The 14,684-nt window shown below is 40.8% G+C and overlaps 1 protein-coding gene across 2 annotated transcripts in view; it reads right to left on the bottom strand.

Moving 5' to 3' along the window:
• Positions 1 to 14,136, bottom strand: part of LOC146396997 (cytochrome P450 2C18-like) — a 31,352-nt gene extending 17,216 nt beyond the window's left edge. Inside the window, exons 1-7 of one of the 2 annotated variants that reach the window (XM_084994987.1) lie at positions 13,941 to 14,136; positions 12,130 to 12,292; positions 11,821 to 11,970; positions 7,524 to 7,684; positions 4,237 to 4,413; positions 2,438 to 2,579; positions 283 to 470 (exon numbers count right to left, since the gene is read on the bottom strand). In XM_084994987.1, the coding sequence (XP_084851113.1) occupies positions 283 to 470; positions 2,438 to 2,579; positions 4,237 to 4,413; positions 7,524 to 7,684; positions 11,821 to 11,970; positions 12,130 to 12,292; positions 13,941 to 14,108 (1,149 nt within the window). In that variant the 5' untranslated portion in view covers positions 14,109 to 14,136. The remainder of the gene's footprint in view (positions 1 to 282; positions 471 to 2,437; positions 2,580 to 4,236; positions 4,414 to 7,523; positions 7,685 to 11,820; positions 11,971 to 12,129; positions 12,293 to 13,940) is intronic. The other variant, XM_084994988.1, reaches the window with a different exon arrangement.
• Between the last annotated feature and the right edge of the window lie 548 nt (positions 14,137 to 14,684).

Genomic DNA, 14,684 nt, shown 5'->3' with positions numbered 1-14,684 from the left:
CTTCTGATAGGACATGATGGAGGATAATATGAGAAAAGAATGTATGTATGTTATGGCTGGGTCACTTTGCTATACAGCAGAAATTGACAGAATATTGTAAACCAACTATAATAATAAAAAATAAAATTTTAAAAAGAATAAAAAGTAAAAACTCATAGTCACAAATGACAAATACCACAGAACCCATCAACCCACCACACGTATTCTCTCATCTATTGAATTGAAACCATACTGTGAACATGGGAACTTTTAGAGCACTGAGCTCACTGGAACAAATCTTACCTTGGGGATGAGGTAGTTTCTGAATTTAATGTCCCTGGTCACTGCGTGAGGCAGGCTGATGGGGATCAAGTCAATGTATCTCTGGATCTCATGCACCACGGCATCTGTGTAGGGCATGCGGCTTCTGTCCTGCATGCAAGGACTTCGGTGTCTCTCAATCACAGAGTCAATCTCTTTCTGCACTTTGGCTGGTAAGACACAAGTAAGACTGATGGAAAAAGAGCTATATCATATTTGCATACCAATTCAAGGAAACATGGAGCTCTACCAAGGTGTCCCAACATCATTACAAACATCACTCACATGCTCACAAGTACATCTAGACACAGAGACTGAGTTGTCTAATTATAGATACAAATGACTTTCACATAAGGCGGGCTTTGAGATCAATCTATACACACCTACATATCAGCATAAGGATTAATACAAATAGAAATAATAAAATGCTTCAAAGATAAATAGGTATTTGCATTCCCGTGTTCACTGCAACACTACTCACAACAACCAAGATACAGAAACAACCTAAGTGTCTGTCAATGGATAAAGAGATAAGGAAAAGATAATGCATATAGAGCATATTATGCAGCCAATAAAGATGAAAATTCTGCTTTTTGGAACAACACGAATGAACCTGGATGAGATTATGCTAAGCAAAGTAAGCCAGACTCAAACAGACAAAAACTGCATGATCTAACTTATATGTGGAATCTAAATAAGTCAAACTCAGAGTTCCCATCATGACTCAGCAGAAACGAAGCTGCCTAGTACACAAGAGCATGCAGGTTCAATCCTTGGCCTCGCTCAGTGGGTTAAGGATCCGGCGTTGTAGTGAGCTGTGGTTTGGTTGCAGACATGGCTCAGACCTGGCATTGCTGTGGCTGTGGTGTAGGCCCGCAGCTGCTGCTCCGATTCAACTCCTAGCCTGGGAACCTCCATATGCCATGGGTGTGGCCCTAAAAAGACAAAAATAAAATAAAGTCAAACTCATAGAAACAAAGAGGGAAGGGGGCGGTTGTCAGAGGCTGGGGGTGGAGAACATGAGAAAATGTTAGTCAAAGGGTACAAACTTTCAGTTATAAGATGAACAAGTTCTGGGGATGTAATTACGACATGGTGACTATAGTTAACAATACTCTATTACGTCCTTGAAGTTTGCTTAGAGTCATTAATAAGCTTGATTGTGGAAATCATTTCATAATTTGTCCATATATGAAATCATCACTTTGTACACCTTAAATATATAAATTTGTATTTGTTAATTATATTTCAGTAAAACTGGAAAAAAATAAAGTTGCTTAAAAAGGGATAGAACTCCTTTAGTCATATCTTTTGTCTAAATAGTATGTATTTTTTTCTAATTCTAATCTTTTAAAATACCTCCCTGATTTTGGGAATTTTCTCAGTCTTTCTCACCAAATTTCCTGAATTTTTGCTGTACTTCAACAAATATAGTTCTCTACCCTATAGTTTTCTACCCTAGCATTAGAATGCTGCATATTCAGAATATGGAAAGATTTCTGGGAGTTCCCGTTGTGGCTCAGTGGTTAAGGAATCCGACTAGGAACCATGAGGTTATACATTCCATCCCTGGCCTTGCTCAGTGAGTTAAGGATCTGGCATTGCCGTGAGCTGTGATGTAGGTCACAGACACAGCTCGGATCCTGCATTGCTGTGGCTCTGGCATAGGCCAGTAGCTATAGCTCTGATTAGACCCCTAGCCTGGGAGCCTCTGTATGCCACAGGTGTGGACCTAAAAAGACCAAAAAAAAAAAAAAAAAAAAAAAAAAAGACAAGGACAAACAAAGTGGACTCTTCTCAAGAAAACTAATATTCAATCCTAGGCCAATATGCTGACCATGCCTGCTGCAAATCCCTTCTCATGAAGTCCAGACATTTATCCAGAATTTTTTATTTATGAAATCCATACATTTAGAGCCTTTGCTATTGCTCACGCTGAATTCCCTGTTTTCAGTCATCCTCCCCTGTTGCCCAAACTTGTCTCCTTTTTATCCTTTTCTTAATATTTGGACAACTTGTAGTTGGTGGCACAGAAATTTCAAAAATAAAGCATCTCTAATGAAATAATATGGAGGCCTCTCTCCATGTCTTCCCAACCTCTCCTCTGAAATCACCCTGCCCACCCTGTTGGTCATACCTGTGACATCTGGGTGCTTCAGCAGCAGGAGGAGCCCATATCTCAGGGTGGTGCTTGTTGTCTCTGTCCCAGCTCCAAACAAGTCAGATATAGTGGCTATCAAGTTTTCAAAAGTAAATGCCACCTGGTGATTGTGTTTTTCCTAGGAATGATTTCATGTGATTATCTGATACATTGCCAGCATGTCTACTTGCAACCAATCCGAAATAATGCATTGTTATAAAGTTAAGTAAACCTGGACCCTGGAGAGTAGAGTACTAACACAACCACTATGGAGTTTCCCAGTGGATCAGCATGTTAAGGGTCCACTCTTTCCATGGCTGTGGCTCAGGTCACTGCTGTGCTGCTGATTCGATCCCTGGCCTGGGAACTTCTGCAGGCTGTTCGCATGGCCAAGAAATTGAAAAATAAAAATCAGTAAAATAAAAAAAACAAAAAAAGATGACTGTATGGTAGGACAAAGTGTGAGGAGTGACTGATGCAATCCTCATTTCCTATTCCTTATAACTTGCTTGCCTGGAAATACCATTCCAAGCCTCTTTTGCAGCTACAATGGACAAGAAACATACTTCCTACCAAAGGCCTACTGAGGCCAGGTTCTCCCTTCCTGTCTTCTTACTCAAAACACAGATATGAAGGTGCATGTGGTGTGGACATTATCTTGGAACACGAGTCTCTGAGCATGAAGGTGAAGCCTGTATACTTAAGTATGCCAAAGATGAATGGAAAGCACTTGGGTCCAGGATACTTCCAAGCTAGCCCTAGACTGCCCAACATGAGACTCTCTGTATGTGAGATTAGAAAAAGCCCTATTTCCTTAAACCTTTGTCATTTTTCTTATTGGTGGGCAAATACAATCTTAACTGACAGAAATGAGCAAACTAGAGCCATATCTTGAAAAATATTACAAGCCCAACTCAAGAGTTTGCAATTCTCTTCTCCCAACAAACTCTGTGTCTGTCCAAATTTCTTTCTGGTTACATCCAGATAAGGCTTCTCTCCCACCCATCTACTCTCCTTACCACAACACATCTCTGAACCTCTCATTGCACCATTCTACGAAACCAAAATTCCCTCCCCTATGACTTATTGCAAATATTTGAAGCTCTACATCAAACTTCAGGACAGACAGGAAGCCCACCCAGGGTTAACTCTTCCTTCTCATTCTCCCACATGCCCTGTGAAGTGATCACATCCACCTTCCTTTTATGGCTCAACACTCTGTATTTCTCACTTGTTTGTATTTCCATCTCACCTGAGATGTACATCCTCTTTCTCCTCAGGCGGCCTATTAGTATCTAACAAATAGGGTTCAGGTATCCTAGTTATTTAAACGTTCAAATATATTTAAATCTTTTTTGGCCATGCCCATGGCATGCAGAAGTTCCCAGGCCAGAGACTGAAGCCATTCCACAATAGGGACCAGAGTCACCACAGTGACAACATGACCTTAACACTAGACCACCAGGAAACACAAACATGTCAATTTTAAGCCTCCCATGGTGCTCAGTTCAGATCCATGTATGCATAAGCATCTGAAGTGCTGGTCAAATGATGGAAGATAATACAAGGAAAAGAATGCATATGTGTATATGTGTGTGTGTTTCTGTACAGCAGAAATTGGCAAAATAGTGTAATTCAACAATACATTAATTAAAAAAATAAATTTAAAAAACCCCATAAAGTGCCAGTTAAGAATTTCTTGCCTCACCATTTAAACTTTCCTAATAAATACAGAACTAGTCCATGTACCAAAAAATTTAGCCAAGCAGATAATCAATCTGTCATTAACATTTTACCTGTTCCATCTTGATCAGGAAACAATCAATGAAGTCCCGAGGGTCATTAACGTCCAGGGATGCTTGATGTTCTTTTACTTTCTCCAAAATATAGCTTTTTACATAAGCAGAATTTTTAAGCACTTTGTTATGACTCCCTGGGAGATAGTCAATCAGAGCAGGGAAATTATTGCAGACCTTAAAGATTAAAAAATACATTTAGTAATCTAAAAATATATCTTGGAGACATATATACCATAGGCCAAGCCTGTTTAAAAACTGAGATGAACACAAAATGCTCTCTATCTTCAGGGGGAACCTTTTACATTGTACCCATAAAGTAATTACTGAGAGTTCCCATTGTGGCTCAGCAGGGTAAGAACAAACTGGCATCCATGAGTGTGGGGGCTTGATCCCTGGCCTCACTCGGTGAGTTAAAGATCCCACTTTGCCGCAAAGCTCTGGTGTAGGTTGTAGAGGTGGCTCAGTTCCAGTGCTGCTCTGGCTGTGGCATAGGCCAACAGCTGTAGATCTGATTCAACACCTAACTCGCGACCTTCCATATGCTGCAGGTGTGGTGCTAAAAAACTGTTTTTTAAAGTGATTCTCTATGCTGATAGAGATATTTCAGGGGGACACTCTGACTAGATGATGAAAGTTGATAAGTCATTTCCTATACTCATATATCAAACATATGATATTAAAACATCTGCATGTCAATTCTCTCAGTTTTTACATTAACTCTTCCCTACAACCTTGAAATACAGAATGAGATGAATGACTATGATTCACATTTTACACATAAGGAAACAGGTTAGGAAAGTTGGGTAACCTGATATAGAACACAAAGCCACTCCCTGCTATTTTTATATTATCAAGCAGCCTCAGAAACAGAATTACTATTTTGATAACTCAGGGGAATGCAAATATGACATGAAACCCAACTCAGCATTTTATCGATAAACGACCTGTTCAGCAGAGCAGGTAAATTACTTTTCCAAGATCACATGACTTTATTTCGGTAGAGTACATTGGCTCAGCACAGGGCAAAACTGTGGTGTCTAGTTGAGGCTCATACACCCTAAAACCAGTCTGTCATCCCAGGCCGAATTACCTTGTCAGCCACATTCCCAGCTAGCTACACCCCTGCCCTAGTCAGTGTTCCCTGGTAGCATCTGTGTCCACAAACAGTCTCTTCCTTGAAAGACCGATTCTCCTTCCTAAATTAGGATACTTATGCGAAGGAATGTGACGAAGAAATCACTAAGGGTCATTGGAGGACAAGCCTTGTGGGCAATGGAAGCCTTTCAGGAAGGGTCTGGCTGACCACTGAGGGCTATGGCCATGCTTTTGGGCCTTCATCAGAGTAGATTATGGAAACTGGCCTTGGAGGAGTAGTGGAAAAACCACAGCCAGAGAGTGACTAGGCTTGAATTCCAGCTCTATATTCAGGCATTTCTTTTCTTGTCTGTAAAACAAATTCTCTGTCATCGTTCTCAAATATGCACTCCATGACACTATACTATGAATGAGGCTAAGGCATGACTGCGATGTTCAAACATTCACTGCACAGAAAAACATCAGCAAGAATGGTGTAGTAGACAGCTCTCAAGGTCAATCCCCCCCTAAAACATGTCAGAAAATCAAGCAAACACTGTCACAATCAACTTGTCAGAACTTGTCAGAAACACAAAGGTTTACAGCTATAACAGGAATGCTCAAGTGAGAAACAGACAACTTTAAAATGGCAAGAAAGATTTATGGCTTTTTCCCCCCGCTTGTCCCACCTCCCTCCTCAGCTTGGCAGTGGTCCCAACAAAGGTGGCTTGCGGGATGGGAGCTTGGTTCCTGGTTCCAGAGAAACCAAAACAGTCCTCACTCACAAAGAATTGTGTGTCTGTGTTCTGACCTCTCCGAGGCCACCTGCAAGGCTGATACAGGTACTTGTTTGTTTCCACTAACTTAAAACTCAGGGTTGGAAATGCAGCAGGGATGTTGCACAAACCTAGCAAGATGAATGAATAACAACCTGCAACCACCGGGGGCGAACAATTACACTTAAGGCATAGGAGAGAGCATCCAACCCAGCCCTTGCAAAGGGAGGGCCTTGGGAAATTGGGACATTCAAAAGCACCCACCTGAACTGAGGAATTTAGAAAGCTATGCGCATGCCCAGGGCCGGACATGGGCTAAGAAAAGTCCTGAGAAGACACAATGCTTTCACCTCTGCTTGATCTCTAGGTTCAGTACAAGCACTAGGGGAAGACCAAGACAGAGTCCAAAATGGCCTGGCTGAGGCCACAATAAGTGCCCCAGCACAGAGCTCATCTGGAAGAGTTATTTCCTCCCTCCTTCCCTCCTTCCTGTCTCTTCCTTCCTTCCTTTCTCTTGCTTTTCCTTCTTCCCTTTATTCCTTTCATTTTCCTTTTTTGTTTGGCTTTTTTTTGGGGTTTGTTTGTTTTTAAGGGTCACACCTGTGGCATATGGAAGCTCCCTGGCCAAGGGTAGAATCTGAGCTGCAGCCACTGGCCACAGCCACGCGAGATCTGAGCTGCAACTAAGACTTTCCAGCACAGCTCCAGGCAATACCAGAACCTTAACTCACTGAGTGAGACCAGGGATGGAATCCACATCCTCATGGATAGCAATTGGTTTCCTTATCACTAAGCCACAAAGAGAACTTCCGTTCTTCCTCTCTTCCTTTATCTTTTTCCTTCTGTCCTTCCTCCTTTCTCTCTCTCTCGCCACTCTCTCCATTTCCATCTCTCTCTCTTCATCTGCTTTTTGTTTTTTTTGTTTTTTTTTTTTTTTTTTGTTTTGCTCCTCACATTTAGTGCTGTTTCTATCCAGATGCTAGCTGAACATAAGCTAAAGGAACAGTGATTTCAGAGACCACACACAACAAAAAGAAAAAAAAAGAGAGAGAGAGAGAGAAAGAGACTTTGCCAAAATAGTTTATAACAGTCAGCCAATAAACAGGAAGTTCTCTGGTAGCCCAGCAGTTAAGGATTTGGTGCTGTTACTGCTGTGGCTGGGGTTTGATCCTTGGCCCTGTAACTTTTGTATGCTGCAGACACAGTCAAAAAAATAGAAGTTATAGCCTACATAAAGCAGCAAGAAAAAGGAAAACCTATAGCAAGTCAAAACACACACAGAAAGGGGAGAATTTGATTCCCAGAGTTACCACATTGTATTACACAAAATAACTCATTTCCAAACGTTCACTTCCAAACATGGTCCAGATGGAATTTTGGACTTGTCAAAGAGAAGAGCACAAACAATTCGGGAAAAGAGAATGTTGACTTCACCTGCATCCACGGGGAGCTCAGAATCCTGAAGTTTTCATTTAATTTTTCCAACAAGGTAAGAAAATTTGGATCTGTATAATCAAAACGATTGTGGAAAATGATGGAGCAGATCACATTGCAGGGAGCACAGCCCAGGAGGAAAGTGGGATCACAGGGTGAAGCTAGAGATTTAAAAAGATTTTAAACACCATTAAAAATATATATATATATATATATATATAAACTTCTTTGTGGATAATAGGTATCTCTAAAGTAATCTCTAAAGTAATGTCTACCTAGAAATTCCCTCATCAGCAAAAATTTCAGCATCCTTAAAATCAATGCATCACTTTTCCCTTAAACATGAATTGACCATCCCATCCTAGTTTGTTTAATAATTATCCTCCAGATACTCTGTGTACATCACTGCCTTGACCCAAGGAGCTGGCTCTTTTGAAGAGAAAAAAAAAGTAAGATTCAGTTTTTAGGACAATAATTCAGGTTATCTATCAGTGGAGAATCATATCTGTTTGGTAAGCACATAGAAAATTAAGCATTGATATAGGAAGGAAGAAATAATTAGGATCTGGAAACCTTTTATATGTAATGAATAGTTGAAGGAACATCTGATAGAGTCAAGAAAAGAAAAGATTAAAGAGAGAAAGCTTCAAGTACCTGAAAGAACAATGAAAACAAGAAAAAGCCACCTATGTTGTTATGAGAAGAAAAACTAACACAAATGCAAATTTTAAGATTTGTTTGCTGAAGTTCCCCTCGTGGCACAGTGGAAATGAATCCGACTAGGAACCATGAGGTTGTAGGTTCAATCCCTGCCCTGCTCAGTGGATTAAGGATGCAGTATTCCTGTGAACTGTGGTATTGCCATGAGCTGTGGTGTAGGTCGCAGACATGGCTTGGATCTGGTGTTGCTGTGGCTGTGGTAGAGGCCAGCAGCTAGGAACTTCCATATGCCACAAGTGTGGCCCTAAAAAAAAAAAAATGGATTACAAAGATTTGTCTGTTTGCCTAAAACAAAAGTAAATAAGAAGTCTTCACTTCAGACTTAAGTCACAGGGCAAACAGGGAAGGTTAAATTGATAACTGGAGTCCTTTTGTTTCTTTATTGCAATATGGGGTGGGGTGGGAAAGCAATGTCCTGCTTTAAGAAACAGGGATCCTCACCACCAACCAGGCCTCACATTTCACTTATTTGGACAGATTCTTCCCTCTGATGGAATTCTAGGATATTGTTAGATATAGCCACCAACAGAACACCTTACCTTAACTTTTGTTTTTGTTTTTTGTTTTTTTTTTTGGGGGGGGGAGAAAAGCATTTTATTTGATGATATGTGGACTATAAGCAAATTCACAGACTTTTAATGTATAAGGAGTGGATCTAGTAGAAGACCCATTATCAATGTTAATGATATTATCAATTTTCATTATCAATGAAAATGATAGCACATATGTACTTTTTTTTCTGAATATCTTCCGTAATACATTTTATTTGTAACATCATAATTACTTAATATACACCAAGCTACAGAACATTGCCCCCAGATTCCCTATGGTTTATTCCAATATATCTTACAGATATTACCTTTTTTTTATTTGCTATAAACGAAACAGTACTAAGAATCTCAGTTTTACAACACCTTAACTTTTGAATATAGATCAATTCTACCACTTTACAGAGAAAAAAATTAAAGCAGAGGAAAAGTAGCTTTCTTTTTTATTGGCCAATACTTAAATGAAACTGCTATAGTCAAATAAATGATCAATTCTCTTTTAATGGCCACACTGGCAGCATATGGAAGTTCATGGGCTGGGAACAAACCAGCACCTCCACAGCAACCCAAGCCACTCAAGTTGGATTTTTAATCCACTCCACCAGATCGGGAACTCCTTATAAATTTTATATGCAAAAAAATCACATCATAATGCAATTAAGCATGACTTGTATCAAAGTGCTGAGAAGAAATGATAGTGATTTTAACAATAGGAACCCTACTTAGTTAACTGGTCCATGCCAAGCTCCTTTTCAGCTGAAACATGTCAAGTCACTAAGCTTCCAGAAAAACTTCTTTTAGAAGGTAGGAGATAATTTGGGAAGGCTGTGAGATTTCTTTCAGTGTGTGGGACAGCTAAAATGTGATGTTTATCTTTCCTTTCGTTCATTGGAGAGAGAGGATTAAGAAGCAGGTAATTTAGAATCTAGACTGAAAATCAGATTCATCATGACAAGCACTTCATAGGTCAGTACAGCTGCCACTAGGGGGTGAAAAAATTGCCATGAACATTCTAACCCCAAATCCAATTGTGTTAAAATGTCCTTGGGGGGTTATTTTTGTTCAGATGTGAAGCCAACATCAGGAAATGACTGCCAATGAAAAGTATGTTACCCATACTTCCCAAGAGGAGGGGGCACATCACACAGGGTCACAGGTGGAAGCACCAAGGTTGACCAGGAGGCAGAAGAAACAAGCAGAGAGCACAGGCCAGAGCCTTTACTGGGGTTTTCATGGACTACATGAACTAAGAGTAGGTTGGCTGGCTAAGTTTAGAATTGGTAGTTTGGTTAATTTCACAGGGCTCTAGGATATAGGACCCTGGTGGTCCCTGGGTTGATGTAGGGCAGGCAGAATATTGGTTTGGTGTGTAATGGTTTCACAAAGAAGGTGGGAGGAGGGGAGGAAGGGGGGGTTATTGGCTTTGGATGGGTTGATTGAAAAATCAAAGCCATGGTATAGACAAGATGTTTAGCTCTATGTCAGAATTAACTAACCCTGGGAGAGAGAGTTGCTCCCTGGTTCTGCAAGGCCCCAAAGATGTTAGAAGACCATAAAACAGAGACAATAAAAACCATTATCATTAGGAGATCCCTTTGTGGCTCAGCAGGTAATGAACCTGACTAATATCCATGAGGATGTGGGTTCAATTCCTGGCCTTGGTCAGTGGGTTGAGGATCTGGCATTGCCATGAGCTGTGGTGTAGGTCAAAGATGTGGCTCAGATCTGGCATTGCTGTGGCTGTGGTGTAGGCTGGCATCTATAATTCTGATTCGACCCCCATCCTGTGAACCTCCATATCCAGCATGTGTGGCCCTAAAAAGTAAAAAGAAAAAAAGTTATTAATATACCAATCGAGGGGTAGATAAAGAATGCTGAAAACAGTGAGTTCCCATTGTGGTTCAGCAGAAAATGAACGCAACTAGTATCCATGAGGATGTGGGTTCAATCTTTGGCCCACTTACTGGGTGAAGGATCCAGCATTGCCATGAGCTGCAGTAGTTTGCAGACATGGCTCAGATCTGGCATTGCTGTGGCTGTGGTGAAGGCCCACAGCTGTAGCTCCAATTTGACCCCTGGCCTGGGAACTTCCAGATGCTGCACTGTGGCCCTAAACACACACACACACACATACACACACACACCCACACATGCACATGCACACATATACACAAACACTGGGAAAAGAAACAACTAATAGGGAAGGCAGGGTCATGAATTACTAATATTAGTTGAAATCTAGTTCAATTATTATATAACCTGGTATTTGTGTAATGTTCAGGATTATGCTATTGCATCCATGTCTTAAAAATAAATAAGACAATGCTGTACATAGGGAGCAACATTAAATAACTCAAGCTGATAATTTAAAAATAGCTGTTTACATGGAAATCACAACTGATGAGATCTGCCCTAATGGATGCCTAAGCAATTAAAACCACATAAAATAATCGTTACTAGCCAGAACAGCAGGCAATGGGTCTCAGAAGAAAGCCTCAGACACATAAGTTAGTCTGACCAAACAAATAGAGGCCAATTAAGTTAAAGCACATGTCATTTGTTTCACGCTCCATAAGGGCATGACAAGGGCATTCCCACCCTGTCCACTTGACAAGTATTCCCTGGTGACATGTTCTGGAATAGATAACCCACATTTACACTATGGGAAAAACACTGTCCTCTAATACTAAAACAAACAAACAAAAAAACCAACCAACCAACCAATCAAAAAACCACTTAAAACCTTCTTCCTTCATGATATAATGATTGAAAACAAAGAGCTCAAAACAGAATAGGATTAAATGACCTTTTAATCCACACTGTGTGCACCATCATAAGGATACAAACACAAGAAGCACAGATACACAAAAGCTCCCTTGGCTCTGTTTCACACACCCCCTCCTCCACACCAGGGCCAAAAACCACAGCCCATAAGGAAGATGTGGCTGCCCAGAAAAGTCTCCAAGGACATCCCAGGAGGGAGAGAGCAGTCTGTTAAGGTCAGACTTACAGATCACAGCCTCACCCACCATTGGTTTTTCTCAACTCCTCCACAAGGCAGCGGGCTTCCTCTTGAACGCGTTCCTCAATGCTTCTCTTCCCCATCCCAAAATTCCGCAGGGTCATGAGGGAGAAGCGCCGGGTCTCCTTCCATCTCTTTCCATTGCTGAAGATGATTCCTACCAGGAGGAGAAGCAGAAACTAGGAGGGAGGTCCCAGGCAGGGAGGACAGAGCTGACACTTGGCCTCCTCACAGATGGACCAAGCTCTTCTGGGGGACTCTTCAAAATTTTTCAACCTCCCCACCCCCATTACTAATGCTGAACATGCACACCTACCATGCCCTTTATTAACTCTCTCAGCCATTGGGAAATGGCCCCTTCCAGAAAATTCCTCTCCCCCATCAATTAGGGCTTCTTTCATTGCTTCATAGCCATGCAACACAACAGCAGGCTTCAAGCCAAAATACAGGGTGAATACAGGGCCATAGACTTTTGAGAGCTGGGAAATGGAAAGAAAATGCAAATATTAGCAAAAGAAGTCACAATGTCATCTATTTTAATCAAGTTTAAGATTGTGATCAACATTGTATTGTTGAAGTTTTTATTCTGCCATAGATAACTTCAAGCATTTCTCAATCTTATATATAAGTACTAATCATCATATCACTACTTTGAGCTAAGTTTCTTTACTCTGGCTTATGGGTAAAGAGATTGAGGTTCAAAGAATTTCCTATTTATTTCCACTGTCTCACAGGTAATACATAGAAGAACCAAGTTTCAACACTGTGTCGCTGACCTCTGATGCTTGAGCAATTTATCTGTTCCCATGACTACCTTGGATCCTGACTGTTTCAGGACCACTCGAAAGCTCATCCCACAGGGATTCTGACTCAGTAATGATAAGAGCTAGAAATCTGTATTTTTAAAAACCACCCCAGTTGATTCACATGCCCTGCCCAGTTTGAGATCCGCTGGTCTTACTAAAACATAATGCAAGCATCACAGAGGCAGTGCCTGGTCATGCAGCATCTCATGGAAGAACAATTTCTTGCATTCTTGGCCACACACAGTAGCTTTGTGCAGAATCCAAAAGGATTTTGTTACCATCCAGCTAGCCCTGGCTGATTACTTTTTTCTTTCATTCACTTGTACTTGTCCTGATCCCATGCTCTTTCCTTAACATCAGGCAAAAAATGCCTCCTCACAGAAGTCCAATTTTCATGTCTGTTTGGAACAAAACACACAGTTTATAGGGTAGATGACTTTTTGAATGAAATCTCTAATCACAAAACACTTCCCTTGCCATTTACCTTCAGCCAATGGTGATGAAAGAAAGAAGGGAAGGAACACCTGTCTTTTATCACATTATAATTTTGATTCTACCATACAAAGACCTGGAGTTCCCATTGTGGCTCAGCAGGTTACAAAGCCAACTAGTGTCCATAAGAATGCTGGTTCAATCCCTGGCCTTGCTCAGTGGGTTTAGGATCAGGTGTTTCTGTGAGCTATTGAGGATTTTGCAGACCTGGCTCAGATCCCACATTGCTGTGGCAGTGGTGTAGGCCAGCAGCTGCAGTTCCTATTCGACCTCTAGCATGGGAACTTCCATATCATATGCCACAGGTCCAGCCCCAAAATGAAAAAAAAAAAAAAAAAAAAGAGGGAAGAAACATTCGTCTTTTCTCATGTTATTTATTATTTTGATTCTCCCATGTTATTCCACTATTCTTGATAATAGCAGACCAAAATTAGTTCTGCCACAGGAGTAATGCTTTAAAATGACACATTTTGGGAGTTCCCATCATGGCACCATGGAAATATATCCAACTACAAACCATGGGGTTTCAGGTTCGATCCCTGGCCTTGTTCAGTGTGTTAAGGATCCTGCATTGCTGTGAGCTGTGTTGTAGGTCATGGATGTAGCTCAGATAGGTTGCTGCTGTGGCTGTGGTGTAGGCCTGTGGCTACAACTCTGATTAGACCCCTAGCCTGGGAACCTCCATGTGCCACTGGTGCAGCCCTAAAAATACAAAAACAAACAAAAAAAAAGACTTATTTTAATGTAACTTATGTTAATAAATGTATTTTATTTAAAAGTAGTTGTTGACTTACCTTTTGCAATCCAAAGGGATGTAAAACATACTTACGTTGCTTAAGGATTTGCTGATGTCCTTAACATCTAACTGTAGGATATTTCCAAGAATTGGGAGAGGAGTCGGGCCAGGCGGGAGCTTCCCCTTCCCAGAGTTCTGTTTCCAGAGTGAGAGGAGAAGCAGACAGGAGAGACAGAGCACCAGGACCACAGCCCCATCCATGATGCCCTCTCTTCTTACTTAGACAACTGGGAGCCTGAAATCTAAAGCTTTTTTATAACAGTCCCTGCTAATAACTTGGACTCTCTGACTCATAAAGTGAACAGTCAGCTCGGTCTACTTTAATCTCTTTTGAAGGGACCTTGGCCCTGTGATGAAGGTTAAACTGTAGTGTTCTTTGCTCTTGCCCTTGTTCCAGTGCCCTATCAGAAACATTCTGTTTTAACAGGTCTGGGGTAGAGCCCAGGTACACACCCAAGGTGATTGAAAACAAGTGAAATAAATTGCTCAACATTCTGGATTCTCGGATTAACAACCAGTGTGAATTTATGACTTTGATGGCAATCCTTCTATATTAATAAATGCTTAATGTTCCATTAATGCTTTATCAAACACTAGTATACTTTGTCCTTGAAAATAAAAGCCTCTTAAAATATTTTAGTATACTATACTATTATAGCTTCCTAAACATAAACTAGGTAATACAATTCATACATCTTGAAAGTTCAAACATGTATCAAGTAATGAACTAAATTGATACACGGTTTTAAACATTAAACTCTCCTCCTCCCCTCAAGA

The sequence above is a fragment of the Sus scrofa genome, chromosome 14 (genome assembly GCF_054392235.1).
Source record: "Sus scrofa isolate SSC_HxYL_T2T_F1_AM1 chromosome 14, Sscrofa_HxYL_maternal_Yorkshire_Landrace_v2.0, whole genome shotgun sequence".
In the NCBI taxonomy this organism is placed as follows: Eukaryota; Metazoa; Chordata; class Mammalia; order Artiodactyla; family Suidae; genus Sus; species Sus scrofa.
The sequence above is the reverse complement of the archived record's forward strand: the minus strand, read 5'-3'. Positions and strand labels throughout refer to the sequence as shown.